The 27,040-nt window shown below is 41.4% G+C and overlaps 1 protein-coding gene across 1 annotated transcript in view; it reads right to left on the bottom strand.

The window, feature by feature from the left end:
- The window catches only part of DLGAP3 (DLG associated protein 3), a 78,601-nt gene that overhangs the window by 11,760 nt on the left and 39,801 nt on the right, over nt 1–27,040 (bottom strand). Inside the window, exons 4-8 of the mRNA XM_072610093.1 lie at nt 9,237–9,442; nt 8,960–9,032; nt 6,647–6,872; nt 5,582–5,913; nt 2,468–2,553 (exon numbers count right to left, since the gene is read on the bottom strand). Of these exons, the coding sequence (XP_072466194.1) occupies nt 2,468–2,553; nt 5,582–5,913; nt 6,647–6,872; nt 8,960–9,032; nt 9,237–9,442 (923 nt within the window). The remainder of the gene's footprint in view (nt 1–2,467; nt 2,554–5,581; nt 5,914–6,646; nt 6,873–8,959; nt 9,033–9,236; nt 9,443–27,040) is intronic.

Genomic DNA, 27,040 nt, shown 5'->3' with positions numbered 1-27,040 from the left:
CCAGAGAGTTTCAGTGACTTGCCCAGTCACATAAGCTGTAAATAGTAGAGTGGACATTCAAACCCAGGTCTTCTGACTCCCAGTCTAGGGCTCTTTCCACTACAACTCATGAATCTTAATTTCCCCACTCAAGCTTTCTTCTTATAGCACAGTGGAAAGATCCCCAGACTGGGAGGCTTGAGATCTGGGTTCAAGTCTAGGCTCTGCTACCAACTCTCCATAAGCATGAGCAAGTCACTGAAACTCTCTGGGCATCAACTTTCTTCTGAGTGGGGGAAGGGGAAAGGCCTCTTCCAGCTGTGATATTCTGTGGCTCACATTTGCCCCACAGCACCTAGCACTGGGCTGGGTACACACTAAATGATTGTCATATCGAATTCAGCTACTGGAAGGACTGACAGAGGTCCTGGGAAGGACTTTCCCTAACTAAAAGTTCCTCCTGGGAGGATGCAAAGAACCTAAATTTGAATTGCATTTCTGCTACTTCCTAATGATGTGACTTTGGACAAGTCACAGCTTTTCTGGGCCTCAGTTTCTGCATCTGTAAGATGAAGGCTTTGAGTCAGGTTCTCTCTAAGGGCCTTTCCAGTTTCAGATCCTAGGATCTTCTGAGCTAGGCCCAAAGCCAAGGACCCAGGCAAGCGGGGCCAGGGACAGGCAGGGACTGAAGGGGATGTCTGACTCCTTAGCCCCATCTGGACTGCCTTGTAGAAAAGAATGGTTTGGGAGCCAGACTCTGGGGCTCCCTTCTGCTCTCCACCCAGTTGTTCCCTCCCTCTCTCCTCTCCTCCCTTTCTCCCTTGCAGCTGCCTGGGAGCCTGTCGCCATGGCGACCAGCCCTGGATAGAGGCCACAGAACCTAAGGAGAGATGTGCTGCCGGCATTCAGTCTCCAATCTCTGCCTCATGGCATCCCAACTCTCCCCCACACCCCAAAGCCAAGAAGGGATGAGGGGAATCAGCCCCTGGATCCTGAAATGGAAATGGAGTTGAGGGAGGGGGAAGGGGATGACGCAGGTTGAGAGTCCAGAGGGGAGGTCAGGGTCTAGGAGTCAGCCTGTGACTGGGACAGTGGCCCACCTTGTGCCATCCTCCCAAGTGCCTCCAGATCATTGCTGACCCCTCCCTCTCCCTCACCCTGCGCGCCCAAGCTGTTGCCAAGATGCTTCTTCTAAAAAAACTCTCCTGTTCATCTGATCTACCCCCACCTCTCCACTCACACAGCTACCATTCCAGTATACGGCTTCATCACTTCCTGCATGGACTAGGGTAACAGCTAGGTCCTAACTGGTCTCCCTGATTCAGTCTCTCTCCCTCTCCATTCCATCCTTCATGCAGCTGCCCAAATCATCTTGCTAAAGTACATGTGTGACTGGGTCCCTCCTCCACTCAAAGTAGCTCTTCATTCCCTACAGGATAGAAATTCAAATTTCTTAGCCTGGCATTCAAGGCTGATCTGAGGCCAAACTTCAAAGAACAATTTGGATTCGATCAAAGGGCCACACCTGAGGACCTAAAGGGCCACATCTGGCCTTGAGGTCGCAAGTTCCCCACCCTTGCCCTAGGGATACAAACTGTCCCCATCTTTATAGTTCTACCCTCTTCAACCCCCCAAATCCAGGCTAAGTAGTCCCCATACTGTTCTCATAATGTGCCAATGTCCTTCCATGGCAATGTGATGTAGTAGAAAGAACCCTGGAATGAGAGTCAGAAGACCTAGCTTGAAAGGATGCTTACTTAGATGTGTGATAGTGGACAAGTCACTTGCTTATCCCACCCCCAGGAATCTCCATTTCCTGATCTGCAAAATGGAGATAACATTTGAATTCATACTGTTTCACCCACTCCTCTACACACATACACATCCTTCAAAGCCCAATTCAAATATCAGTCCCTCCTGGAAACCTTTCTTGACTACTCTAGCTCCCAGTCATCTCTCCTTTCTCAGGAACTGAATGGCACTTGGGATGGGAAGGATCACTTATCACTTAGCTGTACTCTAACACCTGTCTAGGTTTCAACTTATTTCCTGCCAGTAGATTATGAGCTCTGGACAGTTACCATATCTGAATTTTCTTTGTCTCCCAGCACACAACTGAGCACACAAGAGACATTAATAAAAAATGCATTGATTGGAGCTGTAAATAATGGAGTTGGTGGTATCATATATAATCATCTGGTTTTGTTGGTGGTTACTGAGTTAAGAATAAATAAATAAAAACAAAATCTGCTGATTTATTAAATGACATGCCCACTGATGCCCTTGGCCATCACTGACTTCATACTACCATATAGGGCCTAATCTCCTTTATAACAAGAGAGGAAGTGAAACTGAGTTATGTGTCAAAAGGAGGCCGGCCTTTCTCCACATTCAGGGGTCAACAATCTTTGTCCACCTGACATCTCTCCCAGGGACAGAAAATGAAGAACGAGGAGGCAAAAGGACATTCCCACATTCACCTACTTACCTCTTATCCTCCTCTACCTGGACCCCAATGGAGTGGAATTCTCTCCGGCTTCTTGTTTCTGTGTCAGAGTCTGAGATGGTCTCCACCTGAGAGGGAAAATAGACGTACAATAACAACTCTGCCCAGTATCCAACAGGCCCTTTCCTTGACATAAGCAATAAAAGCTTCCCAGGGAACTTTCAACTAGCTGGGTGCTGGTCCCCCAAATCTCTCTGACTAAACCGAATATCAGTTGAAGAGAAGAAGTTTGTGACAAATCTCTCATGATGGCCTGGTGGATGGGGTGGAGGGATGTAAGCTAAAGGAGCATACAGTGTGGCAGATTTGGAATGGATGGAATGACTGAATCCATTAAACAGTCATGTCTACCTGGAGGGAGGTTTCTAGTGGCATGCCCTAGGTCTCTGATCTTGGTCTCATTCTCCTTGTTTTTATAAATTACTTGGCTAAAGACACAGATGATATACTAAATGATGTATTAAATCTGAAGAGAAAAACTGGTAGGGGCAGCTAACAGGATCGGGACCCAAAAGGTCTAAGGTTAGAATATTAGGGCAAATCTAAAAAAAAGAAAGAAAGAAATTTAATAGAGACGAATGTAAACAAAGTTTCACAGAGATTCAAAAAGTCAACTTCACAGGCATAGGATGGGAAAGGTGTAACCAGATAGCAAATCATTTTTAAAAGATTCAAGGATTTAATGGAATGTGAGCTAAAAGTGAATCAACAGCAAAATGTGTCAGCCAAAAAAGCAAAGAAAGCATTAAAAGAGGCACAGTGTCAAAAGCAAGGATGGTGATAATCCCACTATACTTTGCCTTAGTCAGACCATATCTAGAATACTATGTTGAATTATAAGCACTCTACTTTGTGTGGTGGAGGGTTATATCCAAAGGTGTGCTGGGACCAAGCTCTAAACGAGTTGGGAGAGCCAATTGTTAAAAGACCAATGTGAGCATTTATGCCTCAAAAATTGACAACTGATAGAAATTAGGGCTTGACTTATTATTTTACTACATTTATTTATATTTTATTTATGTATATTATTTTCTGTTTTAATTTTTAATTTAATTTAATATTTCTTACTTCTATTTATTATCATCTAGACTAAGAAAGTATTAATAATGCAGATTAAACTTAAACGTGTGGGTTGTCTAGAGATATTGGCGGTTAAACATTTACCTGCACACTCCTATAATGCTCTATAAATATTGCTTGAGCCCAACAGGAGGGCAGTAGAAGGCCCAGGGAATGAAGTCATCGCCTAAGAATAATAAGGTTTGCATAGGGCTTGATATCCATTATCTCATTTGAACCTTGCTACATGACTGCTTGGTTTTAGCTATGCTCCACTTGACTGGCTATCAACCACAAATAGCCAACTCTCTGCAATTATCTGAACAACTGTCACAAGGGAAAGGGAGCCAAACTTGAAGCAATAGCTGGAAGTTTCCAAGAGGTAGATTTTGACTAGATGTATAGAAAAATTTCCCAACAGCCAGAGCTATCCCAATGTGAAATTTGTTGTGGCTATTGTTGTTCGGTCATTTTCAGTCACGTCCAACTCTTCATGATCTCATTTGGGGTTTTTTTGGCAGAAATATTGGAGTGGTTTGTCATTTCCTTCTCCAGTTCATGCTGTAGATAAGAAAACTGAGGCAAAGAGGGTTAAATGACTTGCCCAGGGTCACACGACTTGTAAGTGTCTGAGGCTGAATTTGAACTCAGGAAGAAGTCTTCCTGGCTTCATGCCTGGTGTTCTATCTGCTGTTACCCTTGAGGTCAAAGTGAAATGGGCTACTTCAAAATATACCCTCCACTCTCTATCATGGCTCACCTTCAGTCAGAAGGTAGAAAAACACTCACCAGCTATGGTATAGAGGAAATTCCTGCTCAGGGAAGGATGAGACTACACACCTCCCAAAGACCTTCCTGGTTCTGATAACCTGTAAGTCATGAGAACCAAAAGTCCTGGTCATAGAATCCAGTGAGAGGAGAGAAGGCCAAGGTCCTGGCTTTGGAACCTATCTCAAGATGAACAGTATAAGAAAGATACTTTCAAGTTGGAATAGGATCAGTCTGCTCCCAAGGCAAGATGGCAGAGTCATAGGTACACAAGTCAGGCTGAGATCATAGCCAGTACCATTTTTATAGCATTTTAAATTCAGGTCATATAATAACCCCATTTAACATGTGAGGAAACTGTGGCTCACAGAGGTGAAGTGACTTGTCCAAGGTCACACATCTAAGCCATTATAAAGTCAGAATTTGAATATAAATTATCTGATTACCTAACTAATCTAATATGCTTTCTATTACACCAGGTGAGATCTAAACTGGGTAATAGGGATATTTACACTGGAAGTAGTGTGGGGCATTAATGATCCAATTAGGGATATCCCAACATGCAATTCCTAGACTCTATGAATTTAACTAATTCAATTCAATGGGAATTTATTAAGGGCCTACTACATACAAGGAACTGAGCTAGGAGATGAGGTTACAAAACTGAAAAACAGCTCTCACATTCTGCTGGGAGTTAGAATATGTAAATAGATAAGAAAATATAAAAAATATGACACTATTTTTGAAGGCTATGAAAAATCACTTCAGTCTGAGAATTATGTAACCAAGAAACGATCTTTCAAGTTGCTACATTTAAGGACTTATTAACAAGACACAAAGTGTTGGTGGCAGAATTCTTAGAACAAAATTAAGAAAATGCAAGACAAATTGTTGAGAAGGAAATTTCTAACTAAGGAGATCAAGGAAGGTTTCCCATGGATGTAATAGCTAAACTGAACCTTAAAGGAAGCAAAGGATTCTGAGAAGCAGAGATGAAGAGGGAATGAATTCCAGATATGAGGAACAGACTACATAGACCCAGAGACAGGAGATGGAATGCCAACTTCAAGGAAAAGAAAGGTGGCTCATTTGGCTAAAACGCAGAAAGCATGAAGAAAAATAATGTCAAGTCATGAAAAAGCAGGCCAAAGCCAGGTTGGAGAGGGCTTTAAATATCAGAGAACTCTTTGTATTCTATCCTGAAAGACAGAGAACCCAAAATAAAACTATTTCAGTTGGTAGTCCCATCTTATATTCATTCCCCCATACCTGTACCCCAATGGAAGGCCTCCATTTGCGCTGCCTGGCCAAGCTACGAAGCTCTTCCCTCCCAGGGATGGTCTTGATGATGAGGGTGGGGGGTTTGGGACTAGCCCGAGCTGGGACTGGTGCCAGCTCAAGGGTCCGGGTCCCTGTGGGGGGGCCGTCCAAGCCATCAGCTGAGCTGCAGCGCCGGGTGGATTCAGGAGCCCAGGCAGGGCCCTCAGGGGGTGGGTAGCTCTCATGGGCAGAATCAGTACTGCTCTGGGCTGTGATGGAAATGCGTGGTGGAGTCTGTCGTCCTGCAGGGATGGGCGGTGGGGCTTTTCTGAAGTTAAAGGCTGTGGCAAGAAAATTGGAAGAAATGTGAGATTATGGACACACTGTTACTTGACCCAAGGCACATGTGGCCTATGGGGAAACGTACAGGTAGATATTCAGCAACATGCAGACCTCAGGTAGCTTAATAATAAATGTAGTTGCCATTTATGAAGAGCCATCCTGTTGAGATATGTTTTCCCACCCATTCTCTCATCCAATCTTCACAACAGCCTTGTGGGATAGGGAGAAAAGGGGAGGGGTGGAGATTGACAGGACAGGTATATATTGTCCCCATTTGAAAGATGGGAAAATAAGGTCTCAGGGAAGGGAAGTACATTGCCCAAGGTCACATAACTAGTAAGTAAAAGACATGGGACTGGATTCCAGTTTTGAGTCCAGCAGGTAGGGGTGACAGATGTGTTACATTCCAAGAGAAGTCCAAGGTTGAGTTTCTCCTATGACCTCCATAACCAGAGAACAAGACCCAGCCCTGCAGATAAGTAATAAGCTATCCTCATTAAATAACTTGTCCAAGACACAGATACATGCACATACATAGCATTCTTCCCTTGTGTCCCCTTGGGATGATATTTTCCACTTTGCACATGGAGAAATCAAGGCTTACTCATGACAACCGAGCAGATGAGGAATAGGGCTAAGTCTAGATCCAAGCTCTCCTGGCTCCCAGTCCAGGGTTTCTTACTCATCCCCAAGGTCAGTTGAGTGGAGGAGGCAGGGAAAGGTAGTACTCACAGGTGCTGGTCTTCAGGACACTGCTTGGCCCTGCTCCCATGGGGGCAGTGAGGAGGGGCAGACAGTCGTCATCCTGTGAGCAGCCGGCCTGGATGGCCCGGAGGTAGCTGTGGCTCCTCATACGGAAGCAGCCGGGTAGGTCCAGGGCGTCCACTGCCTGGGACTCAGGCTCCCCAAACACCGACCCACACACGGCTTCAAACTGTTGGCTTAGCTCCTCACTGAGCTGGTAGAGATACAGGAGAGGGGGATGGGTCAGGGAGGAGCATCCTGAGTAGGGCGGCCCATACCCCAACACTCTTAAGGACTGCAGTTGGAGGTTGCTAACATATTCATGTTCACAGTCTGCATAAATTATATATCTAACTGTACTCTTCTCCTCCATTTAGGTTAAATGAAATCTTTGGGTTTTTTTCCATGAAGAGAACAAGTTTCTGCTCATCCCTGTACCTAAGGCTGGTCCCTCTGCAGCCAAGTCTCCAATCACTCAGCGTTCCCCTGGAGAGTGCCCCCACCTCACCCTGGCATTCAGAACCACCGTGCCTCCCTTCACACACACCTCCCAGGGCCTCCCAGGATCCCCACGTCCCATCTAAACTCCTGCCTTCTCAGAGCCCTGTTCTCAACTTACTGACCAGCAGAACATAAATTCACACTGAATTTTGAATGGCTGATGTCCTTTCCTTAATATAATATCCCTCCAAGAGGGCCTTGCCTTTTAAAAGGCACATCTTATTTTTAAACCCAAAGAAATGAATTTCAGATAGTAAAAAACCAAGCCTAATTTGGCAGGGAGAAATGATAAGGGTGGGTCTTAGCACTCGCTTCACAGTGATAATTCTGGCACGATTTGACAGACGACCAGAAGGTGTACCCAGAAAGGGGTTTCATTACCCATTATTCAGACTATCTCAACAGCCTCCTAAGGAGTCCTCTCATCTCTACCGATCTTTCCTCCCAATCCATCCTTCACACTGATACCAAGACAGTCTTTCTTTTTTCTTTTTTTATTAGTTAATTTATTTATTTTTTCGTTTTCAACATTCACTTCCATAAGTTTTAAATTTTCCCCCCCTCCCTCCCCAAGATTGCATGCAATCTGATATGGCTCTACACATACTAAGACTATCTTTCTTATGCACTGATGAGGTGATTGAAAAAGCTTTGGCTCACTTTCATCTACTGAGTACAGCATTAACCACTTAGTGACATCCAGGGCCCTCCAAAATCTGGCTCTGCCCTTCCTGTACAGGCTTCCCTTCCACATACTGTATACCCCAGCCAAAGTGGACTACTCTCTACCCCCCTAATATACAATGGGGTCTCTCACCTCCATGACCTTAAGCCTGTTCCTTAAGCCTGGAGTGCCCTCCCTTCCACTCCTCACCTATTGAATTCCTGCTAATTCTTGAAAATCCAAGTCAAATGCCATTTCCTTCATGAAGCCTTCCTGATTTCCTCTCAGTGAGGACGTTCCCATCCATCCCTTCCCCCTACAGATCTTACAGAGCATTTTGTTTGTACTTCCCTAATTATATAGCAATGTTATGTACTGGAGTGAAGTCTGCATGTTTTTTCCTCTTATCAGACTTGAAGTTGCCTGAGTGCAGGGTCCATATCCTACTTAAACCACTAAATCTCCCCCAGCCACCCAGCACTATGACCTGCAAAAATAGATGCTTCATAATAGATGCTTGCTGTTTTCCGCATCTAATCCTGTAATATCTGGGGAGGGAGGGGGAGGAAGGAGCAGAAGCACCGTAGTGAGTCGATGCCAGAAACAAGGGGGTAGCAGGTGGAACTGGGCAAATGTGACTGAATCCTGGCCTGGGGAGCTCAGCCTCAGATGGTGATGAGCCCAAAGCTTTTTCGGAGCAAAAAGAAGCATTTGTCATTTGGCCTGGGCACAGCTCCCAGATCGGAGATACCAGGTGTCATTTGTACACTGGGGCCAGTCTGGCGGTCAGATGGGAGCAGGTCCTACTATTCAGTGGCAGTCACTTAGGGGCTGAGCTCATGTTCTCAAGACCCTTACAGCAAAGGAAATCTGTATCCCTCAAGACTTCCATGGTCCTCCATAGATGGTGCCATTTGCCTTAATAGCCAGGGAATAATCTTAAAGTTTTGTTTCTGGCAGAAAGGGATGAAACCAAAAAGACTTGGTTGGATGGGGTGGAGGGAGTGGAACCCCAGCAGCAGCTCAAAGGCCTGGTTTTCCCAGTTCCAACCTGACTCCTGCTGCTCATCAAGATGGAAGCTGCTTCTCCCTCCCACTCTTCAGGCTTCTATTGGGAGAGAGTCCCAATAACTTACCTGTCCTGTAGTAAGGGAGCGGCCATAGCCAGGGGCCCCAGTCCGGGGGTGAATCCGAGGTGGAACACAGCAGCTGTAATAGGCATAAACTTGAAATGAGAAAAATGTTGGATGGAGGGTCCCCAAAAAAGACTCTATAGAGGGAACTCCAGGGAAAGATACCCAGAGAGAGCCCAGAGAGAACCACTGCATACATAGCCCTGGACTGAGAGAACCCACAGAGGGGACTGGGTTGCCTCCTTGCCAACCTCCAATCCCCTTATGACCACCTCCTTACTTGATCCGAGCTTGGTCCACGCTGGATGAACGGCGATAAGCGTAGCGCCGGGCAGCTCCCTTTGGAGACATCTTAGGGCTACCATCTGAGTCACCACTCTCCTCATCCCCCATGGCCTTGATGTAGCTACCACTTCGCATCCTTCGACATGGGATCTCCCCATCCTTGCCCCCAGTTGGATAACCCCCCCATTCATCGTGGGGCACCTGCAAAGATCAAGGTAGTAGGTCTCAGCTCCTTTAGGACAAAAGGAGCTACCCTTGCTCCCCCCAATAAAACTCCAGGGGAATATGATCATCTCTCTGTCTATACCTAAGCCCCACTTACACCCTTCTGAGCTCCCTCTAACTCTCCTCACTATCTCACTTTCCTTGACTATTCTCCTGGACTACTCTTATCCAACCAGCCCCTTATCCTGGCTACCACCTTTTTAAAACTCTCTTATCATTCCCAAATACTCCTCAGTGTCCCGTCATGCTGCTGATCCTCTCCTTACCCTGCCTTCACTCTTCCCTCCTAACCCTAACTACCCACTCAGTGTCTCCTCACCCTGACTTCTTTAGCACCCATTTACTCTGCCCAATCAGATACCAAGGTTGGGATCCATTCTTCATTCTTCCTTCTTCATCACCTCCATTATATTCATATGACAAATCCTGTTAATTCATCCTTTTAATTTTCCTAAGGCATAAATCTGACCATGTCACTCCTCTGTTCCAAAACCATCTCTGGATCCCTACTGCCTCTAAGATAAAATTTTTTTATTGTTCAGTCATTTCCCACTCTTTGTGACTCCACTTGGGGTTTTCTTGGCAAAGATACTGGAGTGGTTTGCCATTTTCCTTCTTCGGCTCATTTTAAAGATGAGAAAAATGAGACAAACAGGGTTAAGTGACTTGCCTAGGGTCAGACAGCTACTAAGTGTAGGAGGGCAGATTTGAACTCAAGAAGATGAGTCTTCATGACTCCAGGTCCAGTGCTTTATTTACTTTGCATTTAGCTGCTCCTTTAAGATAAGACACAAACCCCTTATCCTAGGCCTTCTTTGATAAGGTTCCAACCTTATTTCACCCTGTGCTCTGTGTTCTAGACAAACTGAGTGACTCATCAACCCCTGGACACATCTGTTGTTTTTCTGCCTTAAATATTGCTCATTATGTGTCTCCCTCTATCCATTCACCCTCTGGAATTTCCAACATACTTCTCTACAACTATCCATAGCCTACCCATCCTTCCATTCTCAGCTCAAGGCTTTCCTAATCACATTAGCCTTCTGCTATGTCTCTGTCCACAAACTCCTAGTGTCTATATTGTCTGTGTCTCACAATCAGGGACTTCACTTTTATTGGTCTCTGTTTATCTCTTTCTGGTTCCCTGCTGTGACTCTTATCATTCCATCTGGCTTGGAACTCCCTAAAGGCAGGACCTGAATTTTATCTTTCTCTGTCTCACATAGCAGAGCCCAGCATAGGATTAAGGACATGATAGGCCTCAGTAAAGATTTCTTAAAAGGATGGATGGATGGATGGATGGATGGATGGATGGATGGATGGATGGATGGGAGGATGAAGGGAGGGAGAGAGGGAGGGAATATGTCAATAACAGTAAAGTCTCCATAGCTGATGATTGCTATTCATTCTTGGCCCAGAGAAGTTCCAACAGCTCCAAAGTGAAAACTCAGTCAGCCATAAACAATCACCCATAGGACCCAGCTGTAGCCATGGTTGGAGTTAGTTGTCCCCCTCACCCAAGATCAGTAAGCCTGGCATCATAACCCAGCACCAGGAACGGTGCTGGTGAGTGGATTGGCTGTTCCCCCAGCCTTGTTGGGAGAGTTAATGCAAAGTGGTAACTCTGAGTTTGCATAGATTAAAGACCTTTATATAGGACCCACACCACAAAACATCCTGGCTCTGCAGTATTTCATGGTTGGTCCTGTTTTCCTCCTTTTTTATAAGTATGTGTTTCTTTTTGGGTCAGTGCCTCAGGCCTTTTTAGTCAAAGGAAGACAGAACTTGGATTCCCTGACCCTGGGAGAATGGTGAATACTGTTGATTTATCTGTGTCTATGGATAGCAGGAGGGAATTAGGCTTGGTTTGGGTCAATTAAAGGCAGCATGATGTAGCTGATAAGAGCTGTCTTTGCAATCAGGAAGGTGAGTACAAATCCCCATATGACCAAGGGTAAGACTCTGAGCTTTGTTTGCCCATTTGCAAAATGAGGGTAATGGTGCCTATATTACCTACCTCACAGGGTTGTGTAAGGCTCAAATAAACTAATGTGTGTAATCTGCTTTGCAAACTTTAAAACCCTATTTAAGCGTCAGTCATTATTTGCATTATCATGTTTTCAAGGGTCCTGGTTCTGATGAGAACCAGCCCAGACTGGTCTGGTCGGACTTACATGTTTTAATGTTTGGTTCTAAGGCCTCAGTTGTTCCTAATTGTGAGTGAGGGCTTTGAAGGAAGAGAAAGCTGCTTCATAGAATGAATAAATAAGGATCTTAGGGGAATTAAGTTGGGGGGATATCCCTAGGGACCCTCTCCTACTTCCCAGGTCTTGTAAAGGGATGGACTGATCCAAACCAACAGAGAACAAGCAACTGGGAGAAGGGGGATGATATAACCCTTAATTATCCGAGGAGGTTGAAGCCAAAAATAACTAGTAGAAAGAAGGGATGATAACTTCATAGAGTTGGGGTTCTCCCGGAAGTATCCAGAGCAGAAGGAACATCCTAAGTCCCCTTGAGCCCCACCTCTACCTACAACTGTTTGGTTCCCTGCATCCTCTAAGAGGGACTTTGCCCAAGAAAGTCACTAAGGAAATTGAGCACGTAAGCAGTGGGACTCAGCCCAGAGATGGTATCTCCAGCTCCCCTACTGCTCCCCACCAACTCACACCCATCTGGACTATGGCTTAATATACAGGAATGATGGGCTCTTGGCCACAGATGGAGTACAGCTAATGAGGGTTGGGAGGGATATATTTGCCTGGTGATTTGCTGATCTAGTCAAGAAAGCTTTAAACTGAAAATTGAGGAGGTGGAGGAAAAAAAAACTGCCCACATTAAACTGCTAAGCCAGACATCATAGAGAAAGGAGGTATAATGCCGGAAGAGCCACAGTAGAGGTGCTCTTTAATTCAAATGTAAATTATTCTTATGGCCTCAGATAGCCATACACCAATAACTACTGAATTAGAGCTCTTCATGAAAAAAGGAAAATACAACCTAACAGGTATCCATGAGATTTGATAAAATGCAACTCATGACTAGATGTGGTAATGGAAGAGTAAACCATGTTCAAAAAGAAAAAAAATGGGAGAATTAGTGTAAAATAGCATGATATTTCAAATTAATTCCTCCTGCGTGAAAATCTACAAACTACAATCAAGAGACAGTCAGGTCAGGCTCAAAGGACGGAAAACAGAAGTGTTGTGGGAGGATTATGTTATAGTTCACCCAGCCAGATAGAGAAAATGGATGATATACAAATATATAGCAGACACATAGGGACAGGCTATAATGATGATGGGAGGCTTCAACTACTGGAGGTCTCCACCATTATTAAAAGCAGAGTGGCCATTGCTCTTTTTGGCTACTCTTCTCTCTGTGTCTAGAAGATGAAGATCACAGTTCACTTAGAGTGTGGACACTATGAACTGAACTGGTGAGAGGAGAAGGATATCCTTCCCCAGTTTTTCCTCTTTTACCCCAGTTCAAAGAAATGAACCTGGAGGTACTTATTTCTGTTCCTAGTTTCAGATACCAGAGGTGATCACCACCAGAACTGGAAGTTGGAGCCATAGTGACCTTAGAAACAGGACTCCAGAAGGGATGGTACAATCAACCAGTCCAGGATGGAAGCCCTGAGAAGCCAGGGTGCTTGGGGCTCAAACCCTAGGTGGGTTTTGGACTAAGAACTGGGTATGTGTACTTTAGGAAATGAGCTAAGCTATGAACCTAATCCCCTTCCCTTTCCCAGAGACTAAGGTGGTGCAAAGAGGGGGTGAGGGAGATTATGCCTCCCACATGTTGGAAGGGGGCAAGTAAGTTGATATGTTAGTTATTATACCTTCTAAAGTAAATATATATGTGTAAAAGCTAGAAAAAAGGCAGAAGAGTGATAAATTGTTTTATTAGTGTGATGATAACTTCATCCTTCAAAAGACAGAGAAAATGATGAGGGGAATGGCTGGGATGGTTATTGTATGTGTGCTTGTCCTTTCTTGCTGAAGACCATGCCATCGGAGAAATAATGACATGACTTGCACTTGACTTTGTTTTTGAGTGAGTGAGGGCTGTGTAGGTCACCTGCCTCACTTCTCCTCCAGAGCCATCTGAATCCAGTGACCAGATATTCATCAGGATGACTGGAGATGACCCAGGATGAGGCAAGTGGGGTTAAGTGACTTGCCCAAGGTCATACAGCTAGTGAGTGTCAAGTGTGTGAGGTGAGATTTGAACTCAGGTCCTCCTGACTCCTGCACTGGTGGTCTATCCACTGCACCACCTAGCTGCCCCTGGGATGGTTATTATGACCAAAGAGGACAAACTAGTTACTGAAGAGAAAACAAACCAATCTTGGGATGATGTAACCATCCCATCTTAGAGATCACAGTAGACAAGGAGGACAAAGTCTGATGGCCTCACTAGACTTAAGATGAATAGATTTCTTAGAGTTCAATCTCATCCTGAACCTGAGACTCTAAAAGAGAAGATGGATCACAAGGGAAAGGAGAATTTCAAGAACAACATTCTGATGATGAACACACAAGCCAGCCCAGACTAAGCTTTTTTGATAGGACTAGACTGTATATTAGGGAAATGACATTTAACATAGTACACCTGGATTTTACTGACACATTTGACAATATCTTTATAGGTGAATTAAAGAAATGTGGGCCAGGTGATTGTAGAGTTGGATGAATTCAAAACTCATTGAATGACTAGGTCTAAAGCAGAGGTGGGCAACCTGCAGCTCTCTAGGTCCTCAAGTGTGACCCTTTGACTGAATCCAGACTTCACAGAACAAATCTTTTTATTAATCCTCTTATGGTTTAGACTCTAAAGAATATTGATTAGCTTATTTTAACAACTAATAGGAGTGTCACAAGGCTTTGTACTTGGACTTACTAGATATGAAGGATGTATTACACTTGCTCTGTTTAGCTCTAGAATGCACAACTAGAACCAGAGCTAAGAGAAAGTCTGCAGCTTAACATAAGGAGTAACCTGCATATATTCCATTGTTCAGCAATGGAATAGACTACCTTGGTAGGTAATGAGTTCCCCCAGCTGCTCGAGGTCTTCATACAGAAGTTGGATGACCATTTTCCAAAGACTGAATCTTTACATGTAACAGGTTGGACTAGATGACCTCTCAGATCTCTTCTCTCTCTGGGACTCTATGATTCTCTTTCTATCAATAATGAATTGAAAATTAACAATATCATATATAAAAATGTCATAAACATATACCTGTCATAGAGTCTTGTATGATAAATAATAATAACAATACATTCATACAGCACTTTTAAGATTTGAAAAACACTTTATATACAATATTTCACTTGATACTGACAACAACCCTTTGAGATAAGTGCTATTACTATCACTATTTTACAGATGGGGATACTGAAGCTTAGAGAAAGTAAATAACTTTCCCAGGGTCACACACTTCTAAAGCAAGATTCAAACTCAGGGGTTCCTGACTCCAAGTCTAATTCTATCCATTGCACCACCTAACTGCCAATTTTAATGTACCCAAGGGATACATTTTATTCACTTAGTCAAATTCCTTTTTAAATCCACTAAGTAAAGATCTATTTTCTACATCTTTCCTTTAGTTGTATAATCATAAAGATATATTCTGTCTGAGAAAATAATTGATGAAAATATGCCTTTCATATTCCCATGTTTTAATCAAGGGCTACATTTTCATATAGGCATAGATTAATCACGTAAAAACTGTGTAGACTTATGGGATCCATAAGATCACATCTGTAAGCTTCTCATGAAAATAAGGAAAGCACAATGTGGGTCAATAGTGTCTGTCATCTCAGTTGTCTTTTTAAAAAAGGGTACCATCAGTGACTTATTCTATTCTTTTGGAATCTTCCCTTCATTGAGAAATCTTAAGAGTAGCTCTCCAAGTGCTTTTTAAATAATGTTCCCTGAAGCATGGGTTTCTCCTAAGTACTTGTTCAGATCCACTCTTCTTGTCTTTAGAGAATTATACACTTTCAGAGTCTGAAAGTACCTTCAGGTCATCTTGTCCAACTCATCCCTTAACAGGAATATTAGTTACAGTATTCCAAACAAATGATCATCCAGGTTCTACTTGATGCCCTTCCAGTGATAGGTAACTTACTACATCCCAAGGTCCCTCAGATTGTTAGAAAGTTCTTCCCTTTATTGAACCAAAATCTATCTTCCATCAATTGGTCCTCCTCCTTATGCCCTTTGAAAGAAAATAAGTCTATTTCCTCTTCCATGTAGCAACTCTTAAATGTTGGACAATACAAACATCCCTTCAAAATGATGTTGATCTTTCATACAATGATCAAAGATAATTCCATAAGAATCATGATGAAAAAAATGCTATCTCCAGAGAAGGAAGTGATGAAAACTAAAGTATAATTTTGTCCCTTTTTTCTTGCTTTTTTTTGCAATATGGCTAATATGGAAATTTGTTTTGCATGATTTCACATGTATAGTTGATATCACATTGCTTGCCTTCCCAGTTGGGGGAGGGGAGGGAAAGAATTTGGAACTCAAAGTTTAAAAAGAAAAGAATGTTTAAAATAAATAAATACCATTTTTAAAAATAGCATTGATCTTTCTTTTATTCTAGTGATATTGCCAGTCACTCACATCCTTTACTGAAGAGGGAGAGTCTAAAGGTAGTAGTTCCACTATGAAAATAGATGTCCATAAACATACCAACAGATCTGTCATACTTTGTGTTTTTCTGTTGTCCTCCTTCCAGTATCATCTATAAATGTACTCTAGATAATCTAGCTCAGCTCCTTCAATTGCTTTTCACTGTCTTATAAGGAATATTATTCATAACTTTACATCTTTCTCCTCTGTAAAGATTTGAAAATGACTTTAAATTCTAACCTAGTACTTTTCTTGGCTATCATGTCACTCTTCCTAGAAAGGAAACCAGGTACTTTTTGGCAGAAGCAGTTACTGAATTCTTCCAGCCTCTTCATTGGTGACTGTTCTGTATCAATTAAACTTTTACCTAAAATGGTGACAGAGTCAATGTCTTTTCTTTTATCCATTTTCCATTTTTGGAATCAATAACAACTTGTTTAAATTGATCTTTCAGAAGTCAAGCTCTTAAAATCACTTTCAATGTCCTTTTATCTTTATTTTTTTTTCTAATTTGGTGTTCACTTTAACCTTAGCGCTAACAGGCTTTTCACCTGCAGGTAAGCATTTCTTATCTATTAAGATTTAGGCATTTTTACTTTTCATATCATCTAGTGTTCAACAAATACTCTTCAATTCTCCTCTTAAAAAAGTCTGATGTGACTGCTATTCCTCCTCAAAGTACAGGCTGATTTCCCTCCTGGAAGATAAGATAAAGGGGTTGGAGGAATTATTCTCCTGTCTCCATGTTATTAAAGAGAAAATGAGACAGAGAGCACAGGGTGAGTTGAATGGGAAGGAATGATATCTAAAAAAATAAAATTAAGGGGTGAGAGAGGAATATATTGGGAGGAGAAAGGGAGAAATGGAATGGGGCAAATTATCTCTCATAAAAGAGGCAAGAAAGCTTTTTCAATGGAGGAGAAAAGTGGGGAGGTGAGGGGGGAAAAACGAAGCTTACTCTCTTCACATTTGGCTTAAGGAAGGAATAGCATGCTCACTCAATTTGGTACGAAAATCTATCTTACGCTACAGGAAAGTAGGGGAGAAGGGGACAAGTGAGGGGGGGATGATAGAAGGGAAGGCAAATGGGAGGAGGGAGTAATTAGAAGCAAACACTTTTGGGGAGGGACAAGGTCAAAAGAGAGAATAGACTAAATAGGGGGCAGGATAGGATGGAGGGAAATATAGTTAGTCTTACACAACAAGACTATTATGGAAGTCTTTTTTTCAAAACTACACATATATAGCCTATATTGAATTGCTTGCCTTCCCAGTGGGAATGAGTGAGGAGGGAGGAAGGGAGAGAAGTTGGAACTCAAAAGTTTTAGTAACGAATGTTGAGAATTGTTTATGCATACAACTGGGAAATAAGAAATACAGGCAATGGAGTATAGAAATCTATCTTGCCCTACAAGAAAAGAGAGAAGATAGAGATAAGGGAAGGAAGGGGTGTGATAGAAGGGAGGGAAGATTTGGGGAAGGGGTAATCAGAATGTACAGCATATGGGGATGGAGGTAGAGGAGAAATGGGGAGAAAATTTGGAACTCAAAATTTTGTGGAAATGGATGTTGAAATGTTGAAAACATTAAATAAACATAAAAAAATTAAAAAAGGAAAAATTAAAAAAGGAAGAGAAAATTAATATCCTTTTTAAAAAGTAAAAGTAGGAATTCAAGGCAAAAAGTAAAAAAGAAAAGATGTTGAAAAGAGCAGAGGGAAATCATTGTATCAAGTGGTTGGAGAATGAAAGAATATGACACAGGAAAACAGGGAAGGGGTAAAGATCACTGGATGCAGGGAGTTAATTAATAAATAGATACTTCTTAGTGTGTGTGTGTGTGTGTGTGTGTGTGTCTGTGTCTGTGTGTCTGTGTGTGTCTGTGTGTGTGTGTATGCAATGTATAGGAGGGATGTGGACCTTAAGATAAAGTAGCAACTGCTTATACTCCAAAGGATAATGATGTATATCCATAAGTACAATCAAGAAAGAACTCACCCAGTAAGAGTTAGGGGGGAAACAGACAAATAATGGTGAGTAGTGATTCCCAGATGAAGAAAACATTGAACTTGACATTATCATTGAATGACATTGACAATAGTAATGTCTGTTGTCCTCTGGGGGCATGTACTCAAGACACAACAAAGAATTTCCCTACATCAGTGAAGCCAAATGACTACTACTCACTTCTGGTGATTGATACTTACTCCCAGAAGGAACCTAGAAAGAATTTCTCAGGATTATGAAGTCCTGGGCAAAAAAAAAAAAACTGGAAACCTTGGAGGCACAGGTGTGGCATTCTCATTGCTGCTGCTGATCAAAGGCAAGGACTTCAGAAGAAAAAGACAGATTTGGAAAATGAACAGTTGGTTAAGAAGACAGTGTCTGGAAAAGGGATTTGGATTTCTGGACTACAGCTTAAAATACAGGCTCTAGGCCAGGGATTTGGATTTCTGGATCCCAACTTAAATTACAGGCTTTTGGCACCTAACAATGACTGGTAAAAATGCATTTCCTTGGAGTCTTGCAAATATGATCAAAAGGGAAAGAGTGATGGGGGAGAAGGGAAAGTGATAGTGATGCCAAAAAAAGAGGGAAGAAAGAAAAGAGCATCAATGAATCATTTTTAAAATACACTGAAGAGAACAGAAGGAAGTTCAGAAGGGGACGCAGACAAGCAGGGCAGTGTTGCAACTACCACGATAAATGAAACGTATACTTTTAAAAAACAAACTACGTGACAAAGATTTATGGTTTCATATATAATCCTTTCTTGTTCTTCTTTGAATATGGAAATATTCATATCTGTTGAGGCTTGTTAAGCTCATAATAAAAATGAAAATTTTAAAATAAAATCTCAGCAAAAGGCTTTAAATTTTCTTCCTGAAAAAGGAAAAAAACTGTCTATAAATATCTACCAAGCTAGATGCTATGGAGATAAGCTACAATGCAGGAGAAAACTAACAACAAGGATGTTCCAACATTCCCAAGAGACAAAATTCAAGAAAAGAACAAGTTATGAAACCCATAATCTCATATGGACAGATGGATAAAATATGGGTAACAAATAAGATGTACTCAAAATTCTGATGCAAGTGGGCAACTTTGACCTCACAGTTACTATCAATCTCCTTACAGAGAGGTGATGGATTAAGAGGACAGATTGATTCACATTTTTTTTTGACATATTCAATGAGGGAAACTGTTTTCCTTGACTATACATATAATAGGGGTTTGATTTTTCTTGATTTCTCACTTGGGGCAGAGGAGAGAGTGGGAAGAAGAAGGACTTGATGGGATGGGACCCATAACTACGATATGGTTCTGGAAGACAACCTCACTGTGGAGAGAGCAGAGTAGTGTTATATATTAAAAAGAAATATTCATGTGAGAAAATTGAGGAATCAGAGAGAACTGGCATGAAAAATAGCATTAGAAGAAAAACAAGTGATATTTTCATTAGAGACCACCTGGACGGAAAAAGAAAATAGATGATAGAGGACCTGTGTTAAAAACTGATATCCATTAGAGATCCCAAATCTCAAGAAACCAGAGATACTTGAGGACCTACCATAAGACATACCCAGTCTTGGAGTACCAAAGACACTGGAGGGTCTCTGCTTCCAGGGACTTAGAGTATTTTTTCTATATCTCCTGGGTACCTTGTATATAGGTCTCCTCCCTCCACCATTTTGAGATGAGACTGCTTCCACCACCTACTTTCTCCACTCCATCTTGTGTTACTGAGTGATGCTAGAAAAAGTCATACAACTGTGCTAACTGGACCCACTACAGATACATCTTACAGAATCTCAACTGGGCCCTCATGGATGCCTACCCAGGTCATCCTGGTCTTTGAAAAAATCCTTCCTTTCACTCTTAAGCCATCATCCAATGTCTCTTCTCCCTTTCAGAACCAAACTCCTAAAAAAATCTACACCCCATCTCCTCTCTATTTGCTCACCCCTTGAATTTTTGTTCTAGCTTCTGACTCCAGCATTCAACCAAAACTGCTCTCTCCAAAGATACCATTATCCTTTTAAACTGCTAAGTCTAGAGGCACTTTTCAATCCTTGTCCTACTTGACCTCTCATCCACTTCCTCCTCCTGGATACTCTTTTCTCCCTTTGCTTCTGTGACATTTCTCCCTCCTAATTCTCCTCCTATCTAACTGATTGGTCCTTTACTGTATCATCATGGATATCCTTCCTTCTAATGACAAGTGTCCCCCAATATTCTGTACTCTCTCTACATTCTCCATGCTAACATGGGATGATGATCATTTCTATATCCATGAGTCTTAATTCTATATGTGCAACACTAATCATTCTCCTGAGTTCCAGTTCTGCTGAAAATCCCTACCTATCTGTCCCATTAGCATCTCAGATTCAATATTTCTAAAATAAAGCTCATTACCTTCCCCTGAAATGCTTCCTTCCCCCAAACTTGCTTCTTTCTGCCAAAGGTATCACCATTCTTCCTTATCACCTGGATTGGAATTTTCAGACATCCGGGACTCCTCCTTCTATTTCAACTTCTGTATCTAGGCAGTTGCCAGGTCTCATCTATCCTGCCTGTACAGTATTTCTCAAATCTACCTTCTTCTCCCCACTCAAATGGCTGTTACCTAATTCATGTCCTCATCACCTCTTACCTAGACTCAGATTGCAATATCCTCTTGATTGGTCCTTCTCTCCCTTCAAATCCATATTCAGAGAACAAAGGTCTAGCCATTTCACTCCCCTGCTCAAAACCCTAATACCTCTAAACCAAAACACAAAGGCCTCAGCCTAACACCCAAAGCCCTTCATGATCTGACTCCTATCTACCTTTGCAAATGTATTTCATATTACTCTTTTTCCCATATTCCATGTTTCAAACAAACTGGCCTACTAAGTAGAATCATAACTGGGAATGTTTGTCCTCAAGGCAAGTACCATAAACTATGCCCAGGGCAAGAAGCATGGAGCACATGTCCAGTTGAGATTAGATTGGTTATGTGGTAGTACAGGATAAGATACTGCACTACAGAAGGCAGAGAGAAGATAGGGAAAATAAAAAAGAACTCACCCTAGTCTACCCATTTGGCTGATTCCCAGTTTAACTATTATTACTAATTCTAAGTTCCGTTGTTTCTATGCTGCTGAAGCATAGAATGCACATGCTGTCAGTGCCCTTTAATTTCAGCACCTTGGGGCAAAAACCTCATCACTCTACCTTAGTTGTGCTTCTGCAACTAGCTGTTTTCTAAACTCAGCATTCCATTTCCCTTATCTGTGACTTCCAACAGTTCGTCCTGGATTCCCAGGTGTTCTCCCCTCACTTCCACATCTTAGAATAATCCTTGGATTCCTTTAAGACTCATTTGTACCTTCCGTACAAAGCCTGTCTCAATCTCCGCAGTACTTTGTGTTCTTTCCCTTCTCAAACTATCTTATATTTCCTTTCCATGAACACGGTATATCCCTCTAGAAGAATATAAGTTCTCTGAGGGCAGGGACTATGTTTTCATCGTTGCCTCCACAGAATCCAGAAACATACTTTGCATATGGAAGGCATTTAATAAATGTCTATTGCATTGAATTCTGAGTTTGGGAAACATATTCCAAGCCCGACCCAAGGACTAGTAGTGATAAAGAACTTCAATTATTCAGAGTGCTGCCAGAGCTCTCTATCTTTGCCCAAATCAGAGCAGCTAATAATAATTCTTTGACTTGCCTAATGATAATTTCATCTTACAGAAAGAAGAACCACAAGGATAATTGTGATTCTGAACCTAATTCTGGCCAAGAAGGAGGAATCAGATACTGAAGTAGAAATGATAGAGACTTGGGGAGAAAGGAAAAATTCCAACTTAGAATTCTTAATGGATAAGAAGAAAATTCAGCATAGTCTGACCCTCACGCTATAATTGGAGATAGCAGAGCTTTCAAAGGGGTCAGGGATATGATAGGTAGGATCCCCATAGTCAGCCTGAAAGGCATAGAAAGCTCTCAAGAATGAAATTCTGAGAATGCAATAAGAAATAATTCTGATTAAGGAGGAAAAATGGGGAGTTGTCTAAAGTGGCCAATGTGAAAGCATAGACGTGAATTTTAAGGATATGTACAATGAATGTAATGAATACTGATTCACTAAACAATATGGAATATGGGGGATTCAGAAAAGTATGGGCAGGCTTGTATGAATGAATATAGAGTGAAACAAGCAGGACTACACTATAAACAGGAAAATGATATAAACAATCATATAAATGCTAAGAACAAAAAAAATAAGAAACTGAAGATTATGTAATTATAATGAGTAAGCTTGGCTTCAAAAAAGAGATAAGAAAATGCACCTCCCTCCCTTATCTGAAGAGGTAGAAAACCCTAGGTATAGAATACTAAAAATACTGTTAGACTTTACTGGCGTGTTGGCTAATTTAATTGAACTACTTTTTTTCTCTTTGTTGCTATTTATTCCAAGGAATGGACCACTAGGTATGGAAAAAGAAAAGAACATATTTAGGAATGAAGATAATATAAAAATTAAAGCATCAATAACAATCTGAAATGCAAGATAAAAGCATAAACACATATTGTACAATCTTAAATAAGACAGGAACAAAAAATATGGAAGCAAGGGCAGGAAACAGAATAAATGACAAAGCATGATGAAGTCTTACAAAAAAAATAGTGTCAGGAATAATTAAAAAAAATCAGAGGAGCAAGGAATAAATTACCGGTCAGATCTATGGGTAGGGGAAAAATTTATGGCCAAAAAAAGGAGAGAAAGAAGATCAGAGAAGGTTAAATGGGCAATTTGATTTCATAAAATACAAAAAAGTTTTTGAACAGACAAAAGTAATGCAGCTAAAACCAGGAGAGAAGCAAGTAAACAAGGGAATCCCATAGCAAGTTTTTTCTGATAAAAGTCTCATTTCTAAAATCTATTCAAATTTATTATAAGAGTCACTCCCAATTGATAGTCAAAGGCTATGAATAGGTAGTCTTCAGAGGAAAAAAAGTCTAAGCTTTCAATAGCCATGTAAAAAATTGGTCTGAATCACTCACTAGTAATTTAGAGAAATGAAAATTAAAATGATTCAAGTTCCACCTAACACCCATCATTTTGGCAGAGGTGACCTAAAAGAAAATGATAAATGTAAGTAGGGCCAAGGGGAAACAGGTATGCTAATAATGGTGGAGTTGTGAACCTGTCTGGCTATTCTGGAAAAATAATTTGGAACTATTCCCAAAGAGCCATTAAACCTATGCATACCCTTTGACCTGATGATATCACTATCAGATATATATATCCCAAAGAAATCAAAGAGAGGAAAAAAGAACCCATCTGAACAAACATTTATAGCAGCTCTTTTTTTGTGGTAACAAAGAATTAGAAACTGTGGGGATGCCTTTCAATTGGAGAATGGCCAAGCAAATTATTGTATATATACACGATGGAAATTCTATTGTGCTATAAGAAATGCTGATGGGGATGGTTTCAGAGAAACACGGGAAGAATTGCATAAGCTGATGCAAAGTGAAGTGAGCGGAATCAGCAGACCAATTTGGACAATAAATTTATACCATTTCTACAATAACAGCAACATTGTACAGACAACAACTCTGAAGGCCATGAAGTCTGATCAACACAATGACCAATCACAATCCCAGAGGACGGACGCTGAAGAAGGCTCCTCACCTCCTTATAGAAGACAGATGAGTACACATTTTTTGGACAGGGTCAACGATGGAATCTAATTTTCCTTGATTACACATTGTGTTAACAGGGGTTTAGTTTTTCTTGATTTTTTAAACTGGGAAATGGTGGGAAAGAGAGAATGTAAATCTGAACATTTTTTAAAAATTAATTTTAAAAAAGGATAGCATTACATATTTGAGCACTAAAGCTCAAAATGAAATGAGACTGTCAAAGACTAAAGATGCCAAAAAAATGTTTTAAGCTTTACTGGGGTAAAGAAGAGAATGAAGGAAGGGATAGGGCTACTTCTGGGAGTGGACAGGATGATCATAATGGATGATGGAGAGAAGATAGACTCTTATTTTCTTTCTATTTTCTCTGCAAAAGACATTAATCTTTTGAACGGAAAAGACAGAATAAAAATGAATAATGAAGCATTAAAAACCCAAGTAGGGAAAGAGTAAGAGAATACCTAAACGGCTGTGAACTGAAGTCAACTTGGCCCAGATGAAGTACATTTCAGGGTTCTAAAAGAACTGACCTAGGCAACTGCACAGACTCTGCTAGTGACCTATGCAAAGCAGTAGAGAACAAGAAATGTGCTACATGATAAAAGAAATGAAAATATGCCAACAAAAAAAGGGAAGGAAATGAAGTCTGCAGACTATAGCCCAATGAACTTGACTTTGGCTCATGGCAAAATTCCAGGATATATTATTAAAGGAATGATTAATGAACACTGAGAAAAGGAAGCAGTGATTACAAAGAGACAGTGTGGCTTCATCACAAAGCCATGGGCAGCTAGGTAGCATAATTACTAGTGCATCAGAACTGGAGTCAGGAAGACCTAAGTTTAAATCTGACCTCAAATATTTACTAGTTGTGTGACCCTGTCTGCCTCAGTTTCTTCAATTATAAAATATATACTTGTCTCCTAGGGTTGCTGTGATAATCAAATGAGATGATAACTATAAAGTGCTTAATATGGTATCTAGCACATAGTAGGCAATATATTAATATTAGCTATTATTATTATCAAGAGCAGGTCAGGTCAGATTAACTTCATTCCCTTTTATTTGCAGGGTCACTAGACTGGCAGACCAGAGAAATACTATTGTTTACTGAGATTTTAAGAAGAGAGAAGGAAGGGAGGAAGGGAGGAAGGAAGCAAGGAAGGAAGGAAGGAAAAGAAGGAAAGAAAGAGACAGAGGGAAGAAAGAAAATAAGTAGGAAAGGAAAAAAATGAGGGAGGGAGGGAAGAGAGGAGGAAAAGGAGAAAGGAAAGAAAAGAGGAAAAGATGGAGGGAAGAAAATTATCTCATTTGATCCTGAGAGGAAGGCATTATTATCCCCATTACATAGTCAAGGAAACTAAGGCAAACGGAGGTTAAGTGGTTTTATCTACTGTACCACCTACCTAACTGAACAAAAGGAAAAAACATGAACTCAATAAAAGAAAAAACTTCCAAACATTTAAAGATTTTACATACATACATACATATAAACATATATAGATATATAGATATATAGATATATGAATATGACCTGGGCCACCTGAGGAACAATTGATTCTTACTAGATGTCTTCAAGCAAAGACTGGATGACCACTCATCAGGGATATCATAAAGAAGTGTTATTGTCTGGCTAAAGGTTGGATTGGATGGCTTCTGAGGTCTCTTGCAGCTCCGATATTCTGCACTAAGCCAGTGACTTCCTTCATTCCTTGATGCTGACATGTACTTTTCCATGTATTTTTCACCATACATCCTCCCCCTCCCCTGCCCACGACTAGACTGACATCACCAAATAGAAGGGTATATGCTGGAGGTGTTGGGAGCATTCGATCAAGTTCTTCACAGAACTTGTCCACCTTGTCTTCATCCTCTGCAACAGATGTCAGCATATAAGTCGCAATTATCTGCAGGGAACTTATTTGCTTCCCTTCTTCAAGAGTACTGTCGATCAAAATGACCCACTGTCCCATGAAGTAACATTGCCATGAGGGCAAAGGATGAAGGCAACTTTGCCGGTTCCTTCAACAGACCCTCCAGAGAGAACCTGTACTCCACCCTTCCTTTGAGCTGTAACTCATTCTCCTAGTTTTGTTTGTAGAGATAATGCCAATAGGGGTGGGTATGAGTCAGTCTCTCAAGCCAGTTGGTCACTGTAGAAAAATTACACATTAAGAATACCAACAGTTAAATTGATGCATGTAGGTAGTCTGGAGGACTTAACCTTTCATGTCTAGAGCCCTGCTGTCCAATGTGAGAAGTGTCTCACATTGACTCACCATATCTGAATGTAGGCTTCAGCCACAGTTTATTCCCCAGGCAGCTTCTCCCTGCCACAAAAAGCACATGTGGCCCTCCAGCCCCCCTTTTCTAATTCTGGAACGCTAATCGAATCAATAGTGTCATTGCCTTTCCAAAGGATGTGTTAATTCCCTAAGGCTCTTCCACTCACCATTCCTGTAACTTTCCAAACCACCAACTTGTTTGTATTTCCAGCTCTCCGCAGAGCTTGGTATAAAGTAAGTGCTTAATAAATGACTTTTTATTAATTCATCTCACCACTATCACTGTAGAAGCAGAAGGGGGACACACAGGACTAGGGGGCAATTTAAATTTGTATCTGCTTCTTAGGTGACAGTGACCAAAGAATTCATTCCCAGGTGAACAAATTTCCAATAATAACCCCCTCTGTACTTGTCCTCAAGTGGCAGACCCACAGTCCATCACTGGAACTGTACTTAAAACCTTTCCACCAACGTTGGGAACCCAGAATCATCTCCGCTCTATGATAAGGCATCAATGGACCTTCATTTTCTGACTGTGTGCTTCTATTCTTTTATGACACCCCAGAGAGGTTACCCTAGAATCTCTCCTTGCTGCTCTTTTGGACATTGGACCTTTTGGGTTATATTATCCAGGAGGCTGGTAACTTGACCTTGCCATTCTTTGAAAAACAGATAATGGGCAGGCCTGAGACTGGGCAGTTGGGCACAGAGCTGGGAAAGAACACTTTCCAGTCTTTGGATTCCTACACAATCACCTCCTCAATTACCTGCTAATCCAATGAGGAAGAAGAGAAAACAGGAGAAGAGGAAGAAAAGGATGGGCAGGAAGGTAGAAATGGAATGGGAATGGAAGAGAAAAAAAGGATGAAGAGAAAAGAAGGCAAGAAAAGAGGAAGATAAGAATGGGAAAGGAGAGAGGAAAAGGAAAGGAAAAGA

Source organism: Notamacropus eugenii, chromosome 5 (genome assembly GCF_028372415.1).
Source record: "Notamacropus eugenii isolate mMacEug1 chromosome 5, mMacEug1.pri_v2, whole genome shotgun sequence".
Lineage (NCBI taxonomy): Eukaryota > Metazoa > Chordata > Mammalia > Diprotodontia > Macropodidae > Notamacropus > Notamacropus eugenii.
The sequence above is the reverse complement of the archived record's forward strand: the minus strand, read 5'-3'. Positions and strand labels throughout refer to the sequence as shown.